At 37.9% G+C, this 24,225-nt stretch overlaps 1 protein-coding gene across 1 annotated transcript in view; it reads right to left on the reverse strand.

Moving 5' to 3' along the window:
- PKHD1 (PKHD1 ciliary IPT domain containing fibrocystin/polyductin) overlaps positions 1 to 24,225 on the reverse strand; it is a 431,701-nt gene that overhangs the window by 120,465 nt on the left and 287,011 nt on the right. Inside the window, 3 exon segments of the mRNA XM_040643571.1 lie at positions 3,812 to 3,964; positions 5,308 to 5,462; positions 23,503 to 23,590. Coding sequence (XP_040499505.1) covers positions 3,812 to 3,964; positions 5,308 to 5,462; positions 23,503 to 23,590 — 396 coding nt within the window.

The raw sequence follows: 24,225 nt of genomic DNA on the forward strand, positions 1-24,225 counted from the left end.
TACTGAGGAATTTGTTTGTACTAATTTAAGTAGATAGTTCAAAAATACAGTATGAACTACAGCCACTAGATTGATTTGAAAATATAATGAGCACTAATATGTCGATGTATATACTCTCGGTAAAATAGATAAGAACACGATTGTAGAAAAAATGAGGTGAATTAATAACTTTAGCACCTACTTCTTGTGTAGCGTTAATTAGGTACCAGACACTCTTTTAAGTCATATCTCAATACTGCATGTGTGTTTGTGTGTGTGTGTGTGTGTGTGTGTGTGTATTTAAACTCTTCACAAAAATTCTACGCAGTCAGTACAGTTATCATCCCCATTTTACAGATAAGGAAACTGAGGTAGAGAAGTTTTAAGTAACACACTACACCTGGACGTAGGCAAATGCGTGCAGAGGATGCACTGTGAACCCCCACAGAGGCACACTGGGGGTGGGGAGATGTGGGGAATAAAACGAGCAGCTTTGCATTGGGATTCATGCGACTGGGCTACAGCAGATGTGCCAGGAATTAGTCATGTGCCCTTAGCTACAGAGGTCACAACTTTATCCCTCACGTTGCTTGTTTCTTCCTTCTTTTTCTTTTCTTATTTTTTTTTATTTTTGTTTTTGTTTTAAGCTTTATTTATTTACTGGAGAGAGACAGAACGAGCAGGAGGAGGAGAGGGAGAGAGAGTCCCAAGCAGACTCCTCACTGGGCTTGAAGCCTGATGCAAAGCTCGATCTGAGGACCCTAAGATCACAGCCTAAGCCAAAACCAAGAGTTGGATGCTTAACTGACTGAGCCACCCAGGCAGCCCATTTTTCTTTCTTTTTCTGAAGGTGAACTATAAAGTTATTTCTCTCATTAAAAATGGTGGAGCTATAATGTTTCACTAATAGTATTTAAAGTTCAAAAGTAGTTCAGCCTAAACCCTCCACCTTCCCCACTCCCTTTTCACTGAGAAAAAACAAACACCCAGCTGCCATGAAGGACCAAACCATGGTCTGCAGGACAGATGAAGTGAAAGATGATGTATGTTTTTCTGGGTTACATGGGTGGCTAAGTTGGTTAGGTGGCCAACTGCTGACTTTGGCTCAGGTCATGGTCTGGGGTCCAGGGATCGAGCCCCACATGGGCCTCCGTGCTCAGTGAGGAGTCTCCTTGAGATATTCTCCCTGTTCCTCTCTCTCTGCCCCTAGCCCCACTCGTGTTCTCACTCTCTTTCTCTCTAAAGTAAATAAATCTTTTTTTTTTTTTTAAAAAAAGACCACATACATCTTTCTTTGTAACCAGATGACAGGATTCCAATATATCTAAATTTCTCAAATGACACTGATTAAGGAGGCACTGGTAGATGGTGTAGAAATATTCACTGAATGATAAAACATCCAAAAACTGTTTGTCTGGCGATAGCATTTTTGACAGTTCCCTCACCAATAGCACACAGCTGAAAGGGCCGTTGAGCCTGTCTCCATAGGTCTGTGGTCCAAAGGACACCAAATGCTAGATTCCACACAGAAATAGCTTATTTTATAGAATAGAAAGTGGTTCTAGAGTCTCAGTAAAGGCAATACATCAGTATTATTTTAATTTGTGGGTTTTTTATGTCTTATCCTTACATGGTTATAATTCATAGTTCTAAATCATACAGGATCTTTTTACTCATGTGCATATTAACCAGTGGCCAAAAGCTAATCAATAGTAAATACTTAACAATGTCTTAGGCATTTAAGTGAAGAATTAAACAACGATTATGTTCACAACTACTATCTTAGTTTTTCTTTTGACAATCACAATTCTAAGTACAAATGGCTGGATGTTACGGTCAGAAAAAGAATGACAGGGGCCTCCAATTTAAAAGTAGGAATTGTAAGTTCTGGCCTGATTTTCTACCCTCTAATTGTTCAGCGCCCATAGCTGGCAACCTTGACCTACACCTGCAGACTCCACCTCGTCCAGACTCTGGAGTATACTTACAGAAAAATGCAAGGCTTCTTTATCTAGTGTGGGAACCCAAATTGGATTCTAGAACAGAAAGGGACATTAACAGAAAAACCGGTGGCATCTGAATAATGAGTTTTGTGAAGAGTAACGCACCAATATTAACTTTTTGGTTTTGACAAATGCAGCAGATATGTCAGATATTAACAATAAGAAAGACTGGATACACAGGAACTCTCCATTCTACGTCTGCAACTCTTCTCTCAGTCTAAAATGACTACAAAATTAGAGGTTTATTTAACAAGGGCTTCAGAGTCACACTTGAATTTGGATGTGACCTCTGTCACTTTCTAGCTGGATGACTTTTCTTACTCTCCACTTACTTTCTTTATTCCCATTTATGAAGCACATAATACCTAGCAGTTCCTATACTAGAAAAACAGTGATGAAAGATCCAACCTTACCCTCACATTGTTCACAAGCTCCTAAGTGAGTTTCACACATAAGCAGGCAATTTTATTACACACTGTTTCCTCATCTATAAAAATGTCTCTCTCACAAAGGTATTAGGATTGTATGAGATAAAACAGGCAGGAAAATCAGCATTAATCCCAGTCTATAACCTCCCTCCCCCTGGGGTTGATTTTAGAAACCCGGAATCAGCAATGTCAGTTCAGGACTATGTCAGTCTTGCTGCTCATTGAGTTCTGGCCTAGTGCAAAACTGTCAGAATTGGCCTTCTATCCTGTGATCATGTTCCCTTGGCCTGCAGTTCCAGTTAAAAGAGGCCCTGTCTCGTCTCGTTTCCAGAAGACCAGGACTCCGTCTGTGTCTCTGTCTTCTAAAGCATGGTTTCTCAAACTCAACACTATTGACATTTTGGACCAGAGAATCCTTTCTTGTGGGAGGCTGTCCTTGCCTTGTAGGATTGCAGGATACACTGAGGGCTCGTTAGCATCTACCTACAAGGTGCCAGAAACTCCCCCAAGTTGTGACAAGCAGAATGTCTCCAAATACTGTCAAATGTCTTTTGGGGGGAGGAAGGGAGCAACGTCAGTTCTGTTGAGGACTCATGGACACAGAACCTATGGAAAGAGAGCTTGTTCCGTGGGCCAGAAAACCTGAACTTTGGATTTAAGCTATGAACACTGCCCTTTACCATACTGGTAGAACAGATGCACCAACGAAAAGTGTTTCATACTCAATATATTTGGNAAAGAGTTAGATCCTTTACTCCAGCCCTTCTCAGAGCCTTTATTATATTCATGTACTCAGTGACTTTCTAAAATGAAGCCACTGTGATATCCTTTCCTGAATTTATTTGACCAGGAAACAATTCTGGAATTATATTTAAGGAATACAAGTTTAAGAACAAGGTCCTAACCAAATAATGTTGCAGCATTCCAAAAGAGTTAAAGCTTGAAAGAAATGAGAAAGATTGAACTGATCCTTAAAGCAGTCTAGAATATGGAAATCATTTTTATTTAAATTTACGCTATTAATTTATAGCATGAGCTGAGGCCTGCCATCAGATGTAGCATGCTACTGGGGAAGAGTAATAGAAATTCAGGAAAGATAAAATTCAAGTGGTCATTAAATCATCTATAATTTCAAAGCAGAGGAAATTTCACATCTGCTGAAGATGTTTTCTTTGAGGTAAAAATGTGCATATGTGCTGATCGCTAGTATATTATTTTAACATCACACTGATAATTAAGCACAGATTAGAACTGAAAATTCATAGCTTCTTAGAGCACAAAGGAGCCATCTAATTTGAACATTTTGTTTTATACATGAAAATTCTCACAGTTGGAATTTCTGAGTGTCCCAGATGAATAGGCTCCAATCGGTAATGCTTAGTAACTTAAAATTCCATTCACCTGAAAATTCCTCACTGCTGGATTTTCTGAAGGACCCCACAAGTAGTCTCGCCATGCACGATGTATCAGGCTGGATTTGTATGTTTCGGGTCAAAAGTCCAACTTCTGCAGCCAAACGAATGTATCGGCCATCCTCCATGACATGGACACTTCCTGGGGCAATAGGAATCGGGCAAGAGAAAAAAAAAAAAAAACAACTTTAAAAATGTATTTCGGAAATTGCCAGCTGGGGACCCAGAGAACCTGACAAATGAAAACACTCCTTTCCCCTCGGAAGTCCTCGCAACATTAAGGTTGCTTTTCCTCGGGCATTCTCCACAAATGTCAGTTGAGAAATGAAAAGCTCGTTCACATATCTCTCTTTGGGATCAGAGTGAGACTGTTCGAGCAAGAATTCATTTCTCCTTAATAACTGTGGGTACTGGGACAAGGAAGTCAGGGCACACCTGTCCAATTAGTGGGGTCCCCAACCTCCTTCCTTAAATTCATAGGCGTGAGACCTGAGTGTTTGGTTGTACATCGTCCGTGGACCTTTGATGAGAGTGAAGAATCCCAGACCGACTGAGGCAGTGACAGAGCTAAGGCAGCCATGGTGGGTCTTAAGCTAAGCACTGCCAAAAGGAGCCTCCTCAGGGGTAGGAATTGAGCGCCCCGCTGGCGCACCTTACACTGCACCTTACATCCTACCAGCAAGGACTGCTGGAGATTTCTCCTTTCTCTTCCACTTTTTAAAAAAGAAATCATCCTTGGAACTATGATTTAGAAATAGCTTTACATAATCCTGCTAAATACATGTATGTTCCTCTCCCATATCAGAGACAAAAAGATATTCCCTAATCTATTTCCATGTTTTATTACTTATTGGTAAGAGTTCTTAGATTAAATATATTTATTGGACAGAACAGGAAACTCATGGTTATTTATAATTTATGTGCAATGTATTTGAACTGTGCATAGTGTATAAAAATATTTATACTTTTTTGTGAAAAAGGTATTTGGCTTTTTATCTTTCTTTATTTTTTTTTTAATAGTAGTAGTAGTCAGTATATCAAGTGTCAGGAAGGACACATTCCTGAGTATGGGAAAAGAAGTCATTATTTACAATAACTGCCAAATTCTAAGTGATTGTGTGATTCAGTGTGCCAAGGAATGAACTGGAAATTCAGCTCCCCTGAGGTTTATTCTGGCTTAGCCATGAAAATGCCCAGTGACCTTGAACAAGATGCTTGACCTTTCTGCTTGCTTCTAGACTTGCTATTATATGTAAAAAGCAAAAAAAACAAAAAAAAAAATTCCTTCACATCTAAGTATTCTTTAAAAGTTAGGCAATACAATTAATGAAGGAATAGAAGTAAAGTTTCTAGGATGAGTCTAGGGAACAGCAAGGTATTATCCATTCCCTCTGAATGGCTACTGGCACAAGATCCCCGGGCAGGTTGCCTAACACATTCTTCCTGGCTCATTCACTTCCCTTACCCAACAAACCAAAGCTTTACCAATGTGCCGGTGTTTGAGCCGTTCATGGATCTTAACATGGTGAGCCTGGACTTCTTTCACAGTGAGGACCTCTGCTTCATGAGGCTCATAAGAAGAGGAGCTAAGAACGATTTTGTCATGGGGTCGCCAATCCACCGTGTCCTCTACTATAATTCTGTAAGAGCACAAAAATCGTATCAAGTCTGCTGGCCGTGCAACACAGATCACCTACTAACTCCAAACAGAAAAGGGAATCCACAGCAAGCACCGAATCCCACCAGGGAGATTGACTTAGAAATAACAAGTCAAGACAGAGAAAAAACATTTCTGTGAAGAATTTAATGCTCATGGGGTCAACGGTCTGGCTTACGTGTGTACATTACAAGGACTGCAAAGTGATTCTGTAGCCATGAAGTACAAGACAAACTAACAGGAAAGAGTAAAAGTTCCGGGGTTTATTACATGCCAACTACACATGGTTTCTTAGAACAGGACTCTTCCTCCCTGATTGGGAAACAGCTTGAATAATAAGGGTGTTTCAGAAGAAATCTTTTCTTAAATTTTCTGAAGAACTGTTATGGCATTTTTGGACAATTTATTGTCACATATTGAGGCTCCTACCTTCACGGTCAGACAGAGAAAATGTGGATCCTAGAGACACCACTTAGCAGCTACGTGACCGGAAGAAGTCACTTTTCTAAGTTTCACATCTTCATCTAAAAAGTGCCAATATCGAAAGCTTCCCTCTGACATTCCGTGTTACTGAAGGGACTAACAGGATGCATTTCTGGAGTGTGCTATGTTCTAAACACTACGCTTCCACCATAATATGAAACAACAATGGTTTTGTTCATTTTCATTTTTTAAACTCACATTTAATAAAACTTCTGTTCAGCCTTTCACTGCTGCCTAGCTTTTCCTAGGGACTATGTCTGCTGTATTCTTCATTCATAGTCATTACCAACTTCAATGGCATAAGTTTATTTTAATAACCTGCCTCTTTTGCTAATGTCCACATTTTAGCAAGCTTTGACAAGAGATTCTCCTCTACCCATAAATATTCACCCAGGCAACAAGTCCATGTGAAGGCTATTCAATCATGAAACATTTATTGATTAACAAGTGGTATGCACCAGACAGCATAGTAGGTGCTAGAGGCGTAATGGTAAATAGAACATATGTCATTTACATTTTTAAAAATAACAACTTAGATTTTGACTAGTAGACGTCCTTAAAGAGTTTACTGCAAGGGAGGGGAAATACACACATGTTTCTATATAATATTAACACCAAAAAAAAAACCTTAAATAAATTACAGGAAATCGTTTGTGGACCAATGGTATGAGTCTGCTATGAACCAAAGATTATAACTAATTCAAGTCTGTACACCTGAGCTTAGACAGAGAGGGAGAGTCACAGAAAAAAAGACTAACGTCAATTGCTGTAATTTTAATGAAAGAATTTAGTCCTACCTTTGTTCCTGGTTTGTAGTGACATCCTAGTTACAGAATATTAAAGCAATTGCTAGCTTTTAAAGGCAAAGTAACTAAACTCCAAATGATGAAATAACAAAGCTCAATACTAGATCATTGAATGGAGCCAGAGGTTGAGTTAGGACAAAGGAAGACTGCTGATTAAGTCCAGGTTCTTTCCACTAAATAACATTGCTTCACCTGTCTGACTCATAGTCCTTCCCCAGCTAAATGGTAATAAAAAGCAATATCAGGGTGCCTGAGTAGCTCAGTCAGTTAGGTGTCTGACTTTGGCTCAGGTTGTGATCTCGGGGTCCTGGGATCCAGCCCTGCATTGGGCTCTGCTTTCAGCAAGGAGTCTGCTTCTCCCACTCCCTCTGTCCCTCCCCTCCGCTCATGCTCTCTCTCTCAAATAAATAAATAAAATCTTAAAAAAATACCCCCACAGCTCAGAATGATATCAAGATAATGCACAAAATTATGAAAAGTCTGTGAAACATACAACAGAATACTATGCAGTCATTTAAAAAGGGCATTGGAGGGGCGCCTGGGTGGCACAGTCGTTAAGCGTCTGCCTCGGGCTCAGGGCGTGATCCCGGTGTCCGGGATCGAGCCCCACATCAGGCTCCTCCACTAGGAGCCTGCTTCTTCCTCTCCCACTCTCCCTGCTTGTGTTCCCTCTCTCACTGGCTGTCTCTCTCTATCAAATAAATAAATAAAATCTTTAAAAAATAAATAAATAAATAAATAAATAAAATAAAAAGGGCATCGTAGCAGAGTATGAATTATAAGACATTTTGTTCACAATGTGTGGATTGAAAAAATCAGGATATAAAACAATATGACCAATTTGTTTTTTAAATAAAAACAATATATGCGGAGAAAACAGAAGACAGGAAAGATGCACAGTAAAATGTTAGTCCACCTACGGATGGTGAGTTTATTAGTGATTTTCACTTAAATCTAAATTTTCCAACTTAACAGGTAATACACCATAGTAAGAAAAAAATACTTTTTTAAAAAGAAAATAAGGCTGTGGATAAAAAGTCACACCAAAGTCAATTAGCAGCACAAATGAAACTGATCCTTTCCTTCATAGTCAGTATTATCTGGATAATCTTTTTATTATTATCCATACTGCTGAATAAAGTTCTTCAGACGATAGGCACTATAATGTTCTGAAAAGTTTCTTATGAAATGAGTTGAAATTCATTTCTTGTGGACACAGGGGATTTTTAGGGCAGTGACTTTGAGATCTCTGCCGACCCCCAGACCATCAGCCACAGTGCGGTCTCTACGCAGGCCACAGTACCGCGCTGCCATGAGGCATGATGAGGGCCACACCTGCTCCTAGGGCCTTCCAGAGAGTCCAGCCAGGCCTAAAGAGAGCCCCTGGCCCTGTGTTGGGTGGGTGCCAGGCCCTTCCGTCTCTGTCTGAGGAGGCCTGCCCCTTCTTCCCTCCTGCAAGACCCACCTTGATGGGGCCAGAATCTGCGTAGACAACCACTCCCAGCTGGTCCTGATGGGATGGGCTGCATCTTCCACCCTGATGGCCCTGGCTACAGCTGTTGCTTGTACTTGTGAACAGATTTTTGTCTATGCTGGGAGTAGGCATGTGCAATGTTGGTAGGAGATAGAGCCCACCCTACTGGCCTGTCCCAGACTTTTGCTTTGTTTTGTTTTAAAAAGAAGTCCATGGGGCGCCTGGGTGGCACAGCGGTTAAGCGTCTGCCTTCGGCTCAGGGCGTGATCCCGGCTTTGTGGGATCGAGCCCCACATCAGGCTCCTCTGCTATGAGCCTGCTTCTTCCTCTTCCACTCCCCCTGCTTGTGTTCCCTCTCTCGCTGGCTGTCTCTATCTCTGTTGAATAAATAAGTAAAATCTTTAAAAAAAATAAAAATAAAAAATAAAAAGAAGTCCATGTTCTTTATTGTTGTACAAAAAAGAATGGGTAGACCCCAAAGTAAATGAAACATTATCACATTTGTTTACACCACTATCTAGTTCTTCACGTTAACGCACTATTCAAACAACAGAAAGTAGGTAGCAATTTAGGGATTGAGAAAGAGATAAAAACCAAAAAATTCCTTTGGACCATGTTTATTCTACATTATGTCTACACCGTGTGTTCACAGAGACATCTTCTTTTATTTCGCTGTACAGGAATTCCGTTGTATATAAAATCGAACCTGTTCAGAAGCTGAGGGACACTAGAAATGATGGGTCCATCTCCTGGTGCATTGTCATACAATTCCAACAACGGTGCAGCCACCCACTTGTAATTTTTAGGGACTGCAAACAAGGCGGTGTATGCTATGACAAGGATGGATGCATGTCATCCTACATTTGTCAAACCCCACGGAATGGACAACTCAAAGAGTGAACCCTAATGTAAACTTCCTTAACTTCCTTAAACAAGGGTTCTGCTCCAGCCAGATGAATCTGCTCACTCTCCCAAGAAATAGCTTTGTGCTTCTCACCCATCACTTAAAAATCATTGTCCTTACTCTGCCCTTCAGTCCACTCATTCTTAAAAGCTGACTGAAGTTCCTTGGCCCTCAAAAAGTCTTCCCACGGGCGTCTCTTCCCCACTGAACACCCAACCCCACCTCTGTTCCACCCCATTTTGACATCATAGATACTACTGCCTTGCAATTGATCTTGTTTTCTTGCTTTCTGTGGCTATTCAACTTTGATACCGTTAGGTAATATGCAATAAAAATATGGCTACATAGCTATATGAACCCTATAGCACATAGCAATGTTTTTGACAGAAAGAAAAAAGAACTATTGAAATCATTAGCCTCAGTTTTATATTAAAAATATAAATGAACTTAAGCTGACCTTTTCCATTAAGGCTTCTGAAACCTTACAGGTTCATGAAAATTAATCTCTCCTCTATACTCCTGAAACCTTGGGAATCCATATGTCATGAGGACCGTATACATATGGCAAAGGAGTGTGGCCCCTTCCACTTCTGTGTCCACACAGCTGTAATAGTAACTTCAAAGAAAATCATGGTCCCTGTTATCAAGAACTTAGATGGTTCTGTAGGTCAAGTATCAGTTTTTCTTCAATTCCAACATCCATACTTTCCACTGACCATCTTCTATTATTTGGTTACCCTTCAACCATTTCAAGAAATCCTACCTTCGGGACTGCTTGAAGCCCAGCTGTCTGCTTAGTACTAATAAGGGTCCTATAGCTACAGGGGAGAGGATAGACCTTTTTGTTCTGAGCAAAACACACCTAAAACAATAAATAAACAAAAAAATTAAAAGAGCTGTTTGCAACATAACTGGACCTAAATGAAAAACATATGAAAAGAGAGAGGAAACTATGAATAATTGCTGCGAAGTCTCCAAAAGAAAACCTTTAAAAATATATAAACAAGATGTCATCACAGTTTTCTTTACTTTGGCACTAACATTTTATCTAGTTTTGAGACAACACAGTACGTTTGGTCAAAAGAACCTAATTACGATAAAGGAAAAAAATGTATGCTTTCCAATTTGATTTAAAAAGTTTTTACAACCATGCATAAGGCATCCATATATAAACACCTACCACTTAAATGGATTTGTTAACTAAACGTTGGGGAGCTCTTAATGATGATGGCTGCATTTGACCACAGGCTCAGAGTGTCCGGAAGCCAAGATGATTTCTTCCCAGGAATAGGGATAGCCATAGATTTCTGAATTCTACTAACACTGAAGGTTTGTTTTTAAACTTCAGTTTAAATTTTTTTTTCATCTTTTTTTCAGTGCTATCAAAAGGTACTGTGACACCTCAGCCTGCATTGGACAATGTGAGGTACTGAAGAAAGGGAATGGCTGTAGCCATGCCGACACTGATGATGGCAGTAAGGAGTTATCATAAATGTCAACTATTTCTCTACCTGGTCTCCTTTCTCCTTTCTTTCCATAAAATCCATCACATCTTTTCTTTTCTTTTTTCTTTTATGATTTTATTTTTATTTATTTGAGAGAGAAAGCACACAAGCAGGGGGAGAAGCAGACTCTCTGCTGAGCCCGGAGCCCAAAGCAGGGCTCCATCCCAGGACCCCAGGAGCATGACCTGAGCTGAAGTCAGATGCTCAGCTGACTGAGCCACCCAGGCGCCCCTCTCCACACCTTTTCTGAGAACTGCTCTCCTTAACTACCATCCTAATTCTGTGTCCTAGTGAGCACTGCTGATTATAGTTCCACAAACCCTATGTGAAAGGGTGGGCGAGGGATCCAACCTGCCTTTGTCTGTGAAAATCCTTCCCTTGGACTTCATTGTATCAGCTTTATCGACGTATAATTGACAAATAAAGTGTAAGATATTCAAAGTGCACAATGTGTGGATTTGATATATGTAGACGCCATGAAAAGACTGACCTCACTGAGTGAATTGACACATTGAGCACCTCACACATTTACTTTTTGTGCGTGGGAACGTTTAAGTTCTACTCTCGGCAAACTGTACTGATGCAATACAATGCTCTCGACGACAGTTGCCTGGCCTTTTGAATTGAAACTAAGGAGAGAGAAAAATTTACTCTCTGGTGGTAAAGCTAGGAAAAGCCTGACAGGTCTGGGGTTCACTTGTACCCCACAGAACGTAGAAAACTTTTTTTCTGTAGATGCAAATGAGGTCGACATAGAGAAATAAGAGAGGTTGGGGGAGGGCCTGCCACAATCTTCCAAATGGATTGAGAAAGGCTACTTTCACTTATTTCTACTATAACCACAATAACTACCATGTCTTGAAGGTCACTTTGTGCCGGAAACGGGGCTAAGCCCTTTACATACATTAATTCACTTAATCCTTCTAACTACTCTATCAGCTGGGCATTTTATTCTTTTTTTTTTTTTTAAAGATTTTATTTATTTATTCGACAGAGAGACAGCCAGCGAGAGAGGGAACACAAGCAGGGGGAGTGGGAGAGGAAGAAGCAGGCTCATAGCGGAGGAGCCTGATGTGGGGCTCGATCCCAGAACGCCGGGATCACGCCCTGAGCCGAAGGCAGACGCTTAACCGCTGTGCCACCCAGGCGCCCCTGGGCATTTTATTCTTATATCACGGAATAAGAACTTGAGGGTCAGAAAGAATAGTTTGCTCAAAATTACGCAGTTAGAATTACTACAGTCTGCCTCCCTCAAAGTTCGAGCTTGTTTTCACTGTAGCATACTATTTCCATCCTATGTTCCTACCTCATGTGCCTTTTCCCGGCATGAAGACAAGAGCCAATCTGATACTAGAACCCACTAGTTCACTGGACAGACAGAATCATCTTCTTCTGGCGGCTACGTACTTAACCTTGAACTCCTGCCAATAAATGAATAAGGCCACCATCTCTATATTCTAATTTTACTTGAAGAAAATTGTTATAGTAGAATAATGAAGTTTGAGTAATAAGCAAAATAAATTATAGTGGTTCTTAAAAGTAAACATAAGATTCTCATTTATTAGATGATATACCACTGAATCAAGAGGCTCACTACGTTCTGATTTCCAGAAAAGACACATCCATTCAAGGCAGCAGGCATTTATTAGAAGTCTTCTTTGTGTTCAGCTGTGTACCAGGTGCTAAGTAATAGACACAATCGATAAAAAACAATATTTTCCTGCTCCTGTAGAAGCTACTTGGAGGAACAGGACACAGACAGCTTAAGTAGCTTAGGATCAGTCACCAGGAAGCACATTTTTGTTAAAATCATAAATCAGAAAACCACATTCTATAATTCAGATGGTGAGAAAATCAGTGTGTGCTGGAGGGGAGATTAAATGTCTCGTGGAAGATGTGGCAGATTCTCAGGATAAGCAGGGAGTGTCAAGGCAAGAGGAGATTCAAGAGTACGGTGCACCTCCTTATTTTACGTATCAAGTATTTAGGGAGCCTCGCAAAAATAATTGTTCTGGACACTCATGTGTGAAGTGGGAATGTATAAGAAAGGAGAACGAGAAGTATCCAAAGTACAGTCAAAGAACACCATCACTAAGTTGATACAGGAGATGGCAGGACAGATGACGTCAGCGCGGAAGGCTGGAGTCCTGGGGCAAGGCTGAGGCGACAAGTGATTTGTTGTTTAGTTCAGAGCTATTTCCTTATAAATAACAGAGAAAGTTAGTACATCACAGAAGAAACATAGAAAACAACAGGACAAAGGGACTAGATAAGGCTCTCTACACTGTCTTTCTCTAAAAAGTAAATGAGAAAAGGAATAAGAAAAAATTTGAGACCTTTTGAGGAAGGTTCCCCATAAACCTACTCTTCCCCCTGTTTCCTCTTCTCAGTAAACCAGAGCACTCCTCACGCAGTTGCTCAGGTCAAAAGGTTTACGGTAATCTCTGATTCTTCTCTTTCTTCTACCCAATCTATCAGCAACTCATATTTCCTCTGTCTCCAACATGTACTTCACCATTCTGTCCTCTTCCTTAACTACAACCCTAATCTGAGCCACCAGCATGTGTCACTTGAAAGACTGTAATGTTAGTGCTCTGTCCTAACAGTCTCTCTGCTTCCACTCTTGTCCCCAACAGTCAACTCTCTACACAGCATGAACCAGATTACAACATGAATTGGACCCTGTCCCTGCCCTGTTTAAAATTTTGCAATGACCAGGATAAAATCTAAAACCTTTACATAGGATTGATTAAGTAACCATTCAATTTTAAAGAACACACCATCACCCTTACGTGACTCACAGCAAGACCTCTACTTAATACTGAAAATGGGTAAAAAGCCAATTTCTTTAAATCTAAGTATAAATTTAAGTATAATTTCTCTTGTCTTATCTGAAGTCCAAAAAATCCAACACGTTGTTCATCAGTCTCCCCCAAAGTCAACTGAAACAAGTGACAGTGAAGAGTAACTTAAGAGATAAATTTATATTATAACATAGAACAAAAGAATATAATATGGTTTCAAATATCTTGCTAAGCCTACTTTTATCGGTGGTATGAGAAATGAGTCTCGGTTTATAAAGTTAACAAGAAATTTTTCCTCTGAAGATTTCACTTCAATGTTCTTCATAAAATAAATCAATTATACACAAATAAATTCAGATATATAATTCAGTTGGTGAAAATCCATAAGGAGGTCATATCTGTCCCCGTAACAATGCATTAGAAAGACTTATTAAACTGACTTTTAGCATAAAGAAGACCACAGATCAATGTTTAAAGAAATGGTTTGAATAAGGTCTGTACTTCAGTTAATAGTAGACTAGTATCAATTGGCTAGATTTTACCATGTCTAGGTTATGAAATACATCATCAGGGAATGTTGAGTGAAGGGTACATGAGAACTCTACTATTTTTGCAACTTTTTGTGAGGCTTTAATTATTTTACATTTTTTAAAAGGTTATAAAAAGGAAGGCTCTCTATAAAATGGATGCGCTATGGTAATTATGTAACATTCATATAAACTCATTAAAAACTCCTCATCAGGGCTTATACTAACAAATTTTGTTTTTAATATTTTTATTATATAGAACACTAGAACACAAGCAATGGAATCAGACAAACCACGATTTTAAAAAAGAAAAAAAAAAGTCAGCCCCAGGAACTCTAAGCTTTATAAACCTGGAAATTTTACTCAACTTTCTATCCTCAGTTTTTGTATCTGTAAATGCAGATCATGATACCTAACATAGTACTGAGAGATTTAAATGAGATAATGTATGTAAAATGCTTGGTAGATGCCTGACAGAGTAAACCCACATGTAAGAACTCATTAAATGGCAGCTAGTAACACTAGATAGTTTTCATTCATAAAATTGAATTTCTTTCAAAAGAGCCTATAGCTCTGACTCTGAATGAGGTTTTTAACACATTCTTGAAAGACAAATCCATTCAATATGGCTCTTGCCAAATTCCAACTCACTAAATTTATAACTAAAGTTTCGTAATTATCCCTGCTTGAACTGCCTACTCACATTTCCTTATGGGTATCAAGCACTTCAAAGTCAACATGATCAAATCTGAATTCATAATCTTTTCCCTGAAACTTAGTCCTCTTTTAGTGAATGGCACCGCCCTCTATCTCTTCAATCTAGAAACCAAGAGAGGGCCTCACAGCCAATACATCTTACAGACTTATGTCTCCTGTCTCTACATCTGTCCCACTTCTCTCCGTCGGCACTTCAGCTCCTGACTACAGGTTATGCTATCTCTTGCTTGGACCTCCTAAGTGGTGTCCCTAGATCTGTTTTTGACTCCTCCTGTTGTCTGCACTGTCCCTAGAATGATTTCTTTTCTTTTCTTTTTTTTTTTTAGGTATAGGAATATGATTGCAAGCTCTACCTCCCACCCAAACTATCCTCTTAGGAACTTAAAATAGTTACACAATGCTCCTGGAGGGTAAAAACTAAAATTCTTGATATTGCCAGTGAATATACCCTGACCCCTAACTACTCCTGGGAACCTGCTTGGTCCCTGCTCTCCAGATCAGCCAACCTGGCCTTTTTCCAAGTCCCTCATATTCCCCATTCTTCCTCCCATCACAGAATCACCTCTTGGGCCTCTGCTTCTCAGTCATCTGTGCTGACTCTATCAGCTTCTAAAGAATTAGAGTGGCCCCAGTCTCATTTCTAGGCTCCAATTTTCTCTTCTTCCTGGCTTCTTGATCAGTGACATCATCTACTTCCTGGATGACTCCCCATCATTTTCTACCTGAGTCCTAAACCACATATCTTAGTTGTCTTCTTGACATCTCTACTTGGTATCTCCAACTTAGCATGTCCCATCTTCCACCCTGACAAATTTGTTCCTCTTCCAGCCTTCCCATCTCAGTGCATGTTTCCACCATCCACCAGGTTGCTCAGTCAAAAAATCTGAGGCACTTCCTTCACCTCAACATTCAGTCCATTGGCATGTCCAGACAGCGCCATCTCTTCTCTCCCTCCCTGTTGCCTCCTCTATAGTCTTAGCCACCATGATATTTGGCCTCCACTGGCCTCCTAATGCATAGCCCAGCTTCTGCTTTTTTCTCTACCACTCATCATATAGCAGCCAGAGTGGTTTTCAAAACATAAGTCAGAGTCTATCCATTGCCCTCTGTTAACCCCTCAGTGATTTTCCCTCTGACCTCTCACACCTAAACAAGGTACCATGTGACTTGGCATTTACCATATCATTTCACTCTCTCCTCTCTGCTCACTCTGGTCCAGCTAGAGTGACCTTCTCTCTGTCTCCCACTACCCAAAGGCCACCTGAGAGACAATGGTGGACCAGATGTCCCTCCTTCACTGAGCACTCTAGCCCATTCTCATCAGACAGCACGATGCCTGCTACCATTCAGATCTCAGCTCAAGTTTTCCTTCCCCAGAGAGGTCTCCCCCTTCCATTCAATCTAAAAGGATACCCTGTACACTCCCCAACTATTTTTGATCGTACCATCCTGTTTATTTCCCTGCTAGTGCATTTTATAATGTGCAACTATGTTGTTTATATTTCTGTATTTGCTTCTTTATTGTCTCTCTCTCCATGAAGATATAAACTCCCAGAGGACAGTGATCTCTTCAAATTTGCCTCTACATCTCCAGGGCTTATAGCCATTCCTGGTACATAGTAAGTACCCATCAGATATTTGTTGAATGATTGAATGCTGTTTGCTCTTGTTGGAGTGCTCTTTCCACACACCCCCACCCCACTCTGCTTAATTAAGGCCCACTCATTGTTTAGTTCTCACCTCTGAAATCACTCTGCAGGGAAGCCATCTCTAACCTCCATTACTGCCTCAAGTTCCCGTATTCATGTTTTCAGAATCCTATAAATCCCTCCTTCATAGCATTTATCCCATATGTAATTTTACATTTACTTTATATTTATTTCATTAATGTCTGGATACAGAGACCATGTCATTTTTTACTTGTTATTGTATTTCCAGGCCATAATTCAATGTTTTACATAGGGTAAGAATTCACAAAAATTCTGTTGAATAAAACAGTAACAATGTTCAAAGGTAATAACTACTCTATGAAGAAATTCTGTACACAGAGAAAAGCACATCAAAGCAGTAGCCAGCTACCATCTCACCCACAAGGATCCCTGCTGTTCTGTATGTCCTTCCAGACATTTCTCTATCCACATATATGTATACATAAATGTTATTTTAGTTTATTTACAAAACTAGGCTAATATATAATATTAGCCTGAATGCCCACATCTCTTCCCCTTTGTCAACATGGAATTCAATCATCTTCCCCTTTGGTAATTAAATATTTTAAAATAGTGCTCAATTTTTTTTTTAAGATTTTATTTATTTATTTGACAGGATAGAGACAGCCAGCGAGAGAAGGAACACAAGCAGGGGGAGTGGGAGAGGAAGAAGCAGGCTCATAGCGGAGGAGCCTGATGTGGGGCTCAATCCCACAACGCCGGGATCACGCCCTGAGCCAAAGGCAGATGCTTAACCGCTGTGCCACCCAGGCGCCCCTCAATTTTGTTTTAATTAACATTTATTTCAACTCTAGTAGGGAAGAACATTTTTCCATATGTTTATTAGTCAGATGTATGTCTTATTTTGTGGCTCATGTATTCAAACTCTTTAATGTTTGTTCTTCTAGTATATTCATCTCATTTCCTTTTTATTCCTAAGCATTCTTTACATATAAAAAATATAAGCCCTCCATGTGTACTATCATAAATTACAAATATTTTCCATTTTATCATCTGCCTTTGCAGTTTGTAATTGGTATGCAAAAATATTAATTTTCTTAAATACTGATTTTTTTATGTTGTCAAATCTATGACTTCTTGCTGTTATAGTTATTGCATTTCTTATGATAGAGAGGTCATCCCCAATTTAATATTGCATAATATTTACTTAAATATTCCTCAAATAATTTAGTTTTATTTTTTTACATTTATTTTTTAATCTACCTATAATTTTTTTTAGAGTGAAGTATAATTTGAGAATTTAATTTTATAGTTTTCTGAAGTGTTTACCAATTACTCCAGCACAGTCTGCAACTAATTTGAAATGCTAATTTATTTAAATTCTAAGTAATAAGACATACCTGAGTCTATTACTACACATTCTCTTCAGTGTTGGTGCCAACAGCTATAAGTAATTATTCACACTGAAGGTATATATATATACACATTTTTTAAAAGATTTATTTATTTATTTATTTGTTTGAGAGAGAGAGAGAGAGAGGGAGGGGCAGAGGAAGAGGGAGAGAGAATCTCAAAGCAGACTCTTCACTGAGCTCCAAGCCAACATGGGGCTTGATCCCAGGACCCTGGGACCATGACCTGAGCCAAAACCAAGAGTCAGGCACTCAACTGACTGCAGCACCCAGGTGCCCCAAAGTATATATTTTTCAAAAAGTAACTGGTAATGTTGGCTATCTTCAAGTGTTTATTGTTCCAAAAGACTTAGACTTAGTGAATCAGATTTCAAATGCATATATTTGACTTGTTATTAATGTTGCATTAGATTTAACATCTTTATTTTTTTTTAAGATTTTATTTATTTATGTGATAGACAGACAGCAAGAGAGAGAACACAGCAGGGGAGTGGGAGGGGAAGAAGCAGGCTCCCAGCGGAGGTGCCCGGGCAGGGACTCGATCCCGGAACGCCTGGATCAAGCCCTGAGCCGAAGGCAGACGCTTAACAACTGCGCTACCCAGGTGCCCCAGATTTAACATCTTTAAAATATAGAGCCTTTCCATTGATGTTATGCATCACCATTTATTCTAATCTCCTTTTATGCCTCTTACTAGTGTTTTATAGTTTTGTTTCTATTCCTCCTGTAATTTTAAGTTTATTCTAGATATTTTAAATTGAAATTCAAATAGGATTTTACATTAAAATATTCAAAAGCTATTAATTTGTGCATTTACTGAATGACTGCAATGATGGTTTTTCAGACAATTCTCTAGTGTCCTAAGACAAAATACATATAATCTACAAAAAACTGACAGTTTGGATTCCTTTTAATAGTAAAAACTGATGCCTTTTTTCTTGACTCGATACATTGGCTAAACCTTTAATAATAATATTTAATGATTATTTTAATACACAGTAATTTTTAATGTCAGTTTTTCCATAAAATAGAAAATTGCCTGTTTGAGAGGGATTTTTAATGATTTAATTTGTATTACTATTTAAAGTAGTGATTCTCAACTCATGGCCAAACCACTCTATTAAGAAACATTGATTTTAAAAAATATCCTTAAGAAAATAAAATAAAGGAATATCTTTGTAGTCTTAATTTACTGTTTATTCCAAAAATGCAAGCTGAATTTTATTAAATGTGTTTCTGTTTTGTATCAAATTGATCACGTTCTTAGTCTTTATATAGATTGCTTCGATAAATTATATTAAGGAATTATTTTAAACCATCCTTCTTTACTTGGATAAATCACTCAACCGTAATTTTTTTTCTTAATAAGTTACTGGATTTCATTTGTTGTTGTTTTATTTAGGATTTTTTTTTTTTGTATTTCATTTACACTTAGGTGTTGCTCCAATTTTCTTTTTTTGAATTACCTTTAGCAGCTGTTTTAAAAATTATTTCATGAAAATAAAAATAATAAATAAATTAAAAGTATTTTATGCTTCCTTCCTAAAATTAATTGAAAAGTTTCACATATTTTCTTATGCTATGGAACGGATTATACAACATAAAAAGTGTCTAATATTTGAATGATTGAAATAATATGCCATCAGTTTATTTGAGCCAAATGTATTCTTGGGAACAAATCTTTGATAACTGCATGTCTTTTACTATTATTTGTGGTTTCAGTTATATTCTTCTCTAACCAATTATGATAATTTATATTCCTACATATAATTTATTTTTTTAAATTTCAGAATGGTACTCTATAGACGCATACATTTTATTATAATTCTAATCTCTTTGGTATCTGTTACATTCGAATTCTCATTTCTGAGTTTACATATTGTTTCCTTTGTATAATTAATGTTATTAAAGATTAGGGGCGCCTGGGTGGCACAGTGGTTAAGCGTCTGCCTTCGGCTCAGGGCGTGATCCTAGCGTTGTGGGATCGAGCCCCACATCAGGCTCTTCCGCTGTGAGCCTGCTTCTTCCTCTCCCATTCCCCCTGCTTGTGTTCCCTCTCTCACTGGCTGTCTCAATCTCTGTCGAATGAATAAATAAATAAAATCTTTAAAAAAAAAAAAAAAAAAGATTAAACCATTATCACTTTAAAAATTTCAAGTCTACAAATTTGCTACTTTCTAATTCACCTATTTCTGCCTTTACTTTACACAAATCAATTTCATTAGATTTATTGGTTATTTTGTTTCTGGTTTCTCACATTGACAGCTTAGTTTGTTTATTTTTGTATTTTATTATTCAGCAATTAAAGCATTTAATGTGATGACATGTTGGTCACGACTCATGCAATACTATCACTGCTATTTTGCTAGCATTCTCCTGCTGGAGTTTTCATCTCCTCGCTGATACAAAAGTTATTTAGGAGAAGGTTTATTTTTTCTTTTCTGCTCTTTTGTCTTGCAAGAGGTTAAGAGTATTGGTTAAGATGTTCCTATCTTTACATTTATTTTATTGTGATCATAGTCTATATCATTTCTGTTTACTAAAATTTGTTAAGGTTTTAGTTATATTTATATTTTGGGGTAAATTATATTTATATTCCTTGTATATATAAATTAAATTGCCTTTATTACATTATTCAGATTTCTTCATGTTTTCTTTATCATTTTTAACCTAGTTTAAACGTTAGAAACTGAAAGGGGGGCACCTGGGTGGCTCAGTCAGTTGAGCATCGAACCCTTGATTTTGGATCAGGTCATGATCTCAGGGTCTTGGGATCGAGCCCCATGCTTAGGATTCTCTCTCTCCCTCTCCCTTTCCCCCTTCCCTCACCATGTGGCTTTTTCTTTCTCTATCAAAAAACAAAACAAAACAAAAAAAACTGAATGAGGTAAGTAAATGTCTTTCATTATCATTTTTGTTTCTGTCAATTTCCTCATTTTTTTTTGAGATCTCCTTTATATATTTCTATATTATGTTACCTGGTATAAAACTTTCCTGACTCTTGTGGTCTCCCTGGAGATTGAATTCTTTATTAATATATAATGTATTATTTTATACACTTAATTTTTTCATTTCTTATAATTTTGAGTCTTTTGTTTTTGTTTTGTTTTTATTTCAATAATTCATTTTATCTAATATTTAATTTTTTTCTATATTGGTTTTATTTTCCTCTAGTAAAAAAAGTTGTGATTACATGTTGATTTATTATCCAATTTTTTCCTATGTGGGGTCATTTTTAACAATCATATTTTCTTTATTTAATTTTTTCAAGAAAGGTATCTTTTTTAAAATTTTTATTTTTTTGTTATGTTCAATTAGCCATGTAGTGTTCAACGATTCATTAGTTGCATATTTTCTTTTTATAACTGGAAGATTTATTCTTACTTTCTTACTTCTGTTGGCTCTTTATACCTTTTTGTTGCTTTAATTCTCTTACTATTTAATTTTCTTCTCCTTCTGTATTTTACTATTTATTTTATGGCTTCTTTCATTCTCTTTCCTCTCTGGTGGTTTGGAAGGTATATACCCGATTTAAAAAAATTTTTTTTAAAGATTTTATTTATTTATTTATTTGACAGAGAGAGAGAGAGAGAGAGACAGCCAGCTAGAGAGGGAACACAAGCAGGGGGAGTGGGAGAGGAAGAAGCAGGCTCCCAGCAGAGCAGGGAGCCCGATGCAGGGCTCGATCCCAGGACCCTGGGATCACACCCTGAGCCGAAGGCAGATGCTTAACGACTGAACCACCCAGGTGCCCCCCCTATTTTAAATTCTGCTAGAACAAACTGACTCATCTTTACTTCATATGGCACTAATGTCCCATCATCAGTTTCCTATGGCCACAGGCCCAGGTTGTAAACCCAGAGTTTTATCCGAGAATTATGACCTGTCATGGATAGTCTATGTGTCAGCTAGGCTAGGTTGTAGTGCCCAGTTATTCTATCAAATGCTAATGTAGGTGTTTCTTCAAAGGTGTTCTGTAAATGTCGTTAACATCTACAATGAATTAACCTTAAGTAAAGATTACCCTCAATAATGTGGGTGGGCCTTAGCAATCAGTTGGAAGGCCTTACAAGCAAAAGTTTCCCTGAAGAAGAAATTCTGCCTCAAGACAAGGTTCAAGACTTTGCAGCCTACCAACCTGCCCTCCAAATTTTGAACTTACTATCCCTCCTAAGAATATAAGTCAATTCCTTGAAATACATCTCTTTATATATACTATTATACTATTATATATACTATATATACCATATATATATATATATATATATATATATATATACACTATATATTATACATACACACAACCTTGTACATTAGTACATTAACTTCTCAAATTTTATGTAGTTTCTTTTACAGGAATATTAGACTTTGTCTTCTTTTAACAGCCATATTTACAGTATACGGTATTATATTTAACTTATTCTAGTGCTTACCTTTAAAATAGACACTATACCTTTACAGTATTCCTGAATTTTATTCATGAATTTTAAGTCAGTTTAAGCGCTTTATCAGAATATCTTTTTGCATTTTTTTCAGTTCTTATAAAGCAAAGATATATATATGCTTTTTTGCTTTCACATGTAAATAGCAATTTTAACAGGGTATCCAGTTCTTTGATTGAAATCCCTAAACATGTATATATTTTTCCCTAAACATGTATATATTTTACACCACTATTTTCCTATATTTAATGGTGTAGAGAATTCTAAGGTTAAGAAGCTTTATGTTCCTTTATGTTTTTCTTTTATTTTGTTCACTGCTTTTTCTTGTAGCATGCGGATATGTAGCAATCATTATTGTTGGCATCGACGTCTTCATATTAAATGTAAGTGCTCTCAGGTTCACTAGTGTATTTTAGGTGGAGTTTTCATTATTCTTTCTGTTGTAATTACTCTGGGCTCTTATTAAAAAAGAGCAATTACCTATATGTACTTGGCATTTTCTTTTCTCTATTTCTAATACTTTCTCTTTTATGATTTTTATCTCCTGATCTTGTGTTCCGCGTTCAGGTAGATTCCATCAGTTTGCTCTTCATGGTGCCTATTCACTTTGAGGCAGTGGCAATTTCATTCTTTACCACCTCCAATGCATTATGAAATTCTGTTACTACATTTTAAATTCCATAAGATTCTTCATATGCTTCATCTCACTCCTATTTTATTTCTATCTCTTCACCAGCTATCCTCTCAGCTCAGACTATTATGATGTCACTTTACATTTCATCTATTATCTCCTAGAATTCATATTTTTAAAGATTTATTGATAGCAGTAAACATGTATTATCTAAACTTTACTCCCTAAATAAACAATGGACTCCTCTGCCTTTGATTTGTTCTTCTTCTTCTACTCTGTTACAAAGGCTTTTTAAAATCCCTTTTAGTCCCTTATTTTTTTTTAAAGATTTTATTTATTTATTTGACAGAGAGAGAAACAGCCAGCGAGAGAGGGAACACAAGCAGGGGGAGTGGGAGAGGAAGAAGCAGGCTCATAGCGGAGGAGCCTGACGTGGGGCTCGATCCCAGAACGCTGGGATCACGCCCTGAGCCGAAGGCAGACACTTAACCGCTGTGCCACCCAGGCGCCCTTAGTCCCTTATTTTATCATTTATTCTTCCTTGAGTTTTGAGTCTTAATCTAAAATTTAATTTCATCCTGTAACAAAACAGGAAACATCAGCAAACTAAACAAGCAAATACAACCCTAACTTACTCTCATTTCTTACCTCTCATTGCCTGAGGCGATGTCAGCTGCAAGACGGGTCCAGGATTTCTTAGAACAAGCACCATGAAGCTGGACTTTCCCATATACTCCTGAAGGGAAAAGGAGCATCAGCCGGATAAGAAATTTTCAGAGGAATTAGGGCCACCTACGTAAAACTCACGAGAGACCTTATTGTGCAATATCTGTGAAATGGAAACTATATATCAAGATGTCCACCTTATCAAAGACTACTTAAGTTCTCTATTTTCATCAGGTTGAATATATGTCACATGGCTACGGAAATTACTCTCGTTCTCTCAAAAGCTATAGTGAAATTAATGCTACCCCACATCTAGTAAGCCAAAAGTTGGGAAATAGACCATTCCAATGACTAACTAGTTAAATTCTACCATTAAGTGATTCAAACCATTTGTAATCCTGTTGGAAGTTAACTGGTTTTGATATTTTATGTTATAGGCTTCATTTTCTAAAAGGCAAGGGTAATTTTACTCCCTGAGGAAAGAGATTTGGGGCTATTAGCTTTGTTTTCAGTGGTTGGACCTCATATTTTTTTGTATTACAGATATCAAAGGATAGATCTCTAGCTCCTTTGTTTCAAAATATAATTTATTTCAGACTCATAAATTAAAGTCGTACCAGGGACATGCTTGATGCAGTCCAGTTTTATTCCTTCAGGTCTTTCCTCTTACATGTTTTATTGCCATTTAAAATCACATGAAGCACA

The sequence above is a fragment of the Ursus maritimus genome, unplaced genomic scaffold, assembly GCF_017311325.1.
Source record: "Ursus maritimus isolate PB19 unplaced genomic scaffold, ASM1731132v1 scaffold_29, whole genome shotgun sequence".
Taxonomy (NCBI): domain Eukaryota; kingdom Metazoa; phylum Chordata; class Mammalia; order Carnivora; family Ursidae; genus Ursus; species Ursus maritimus.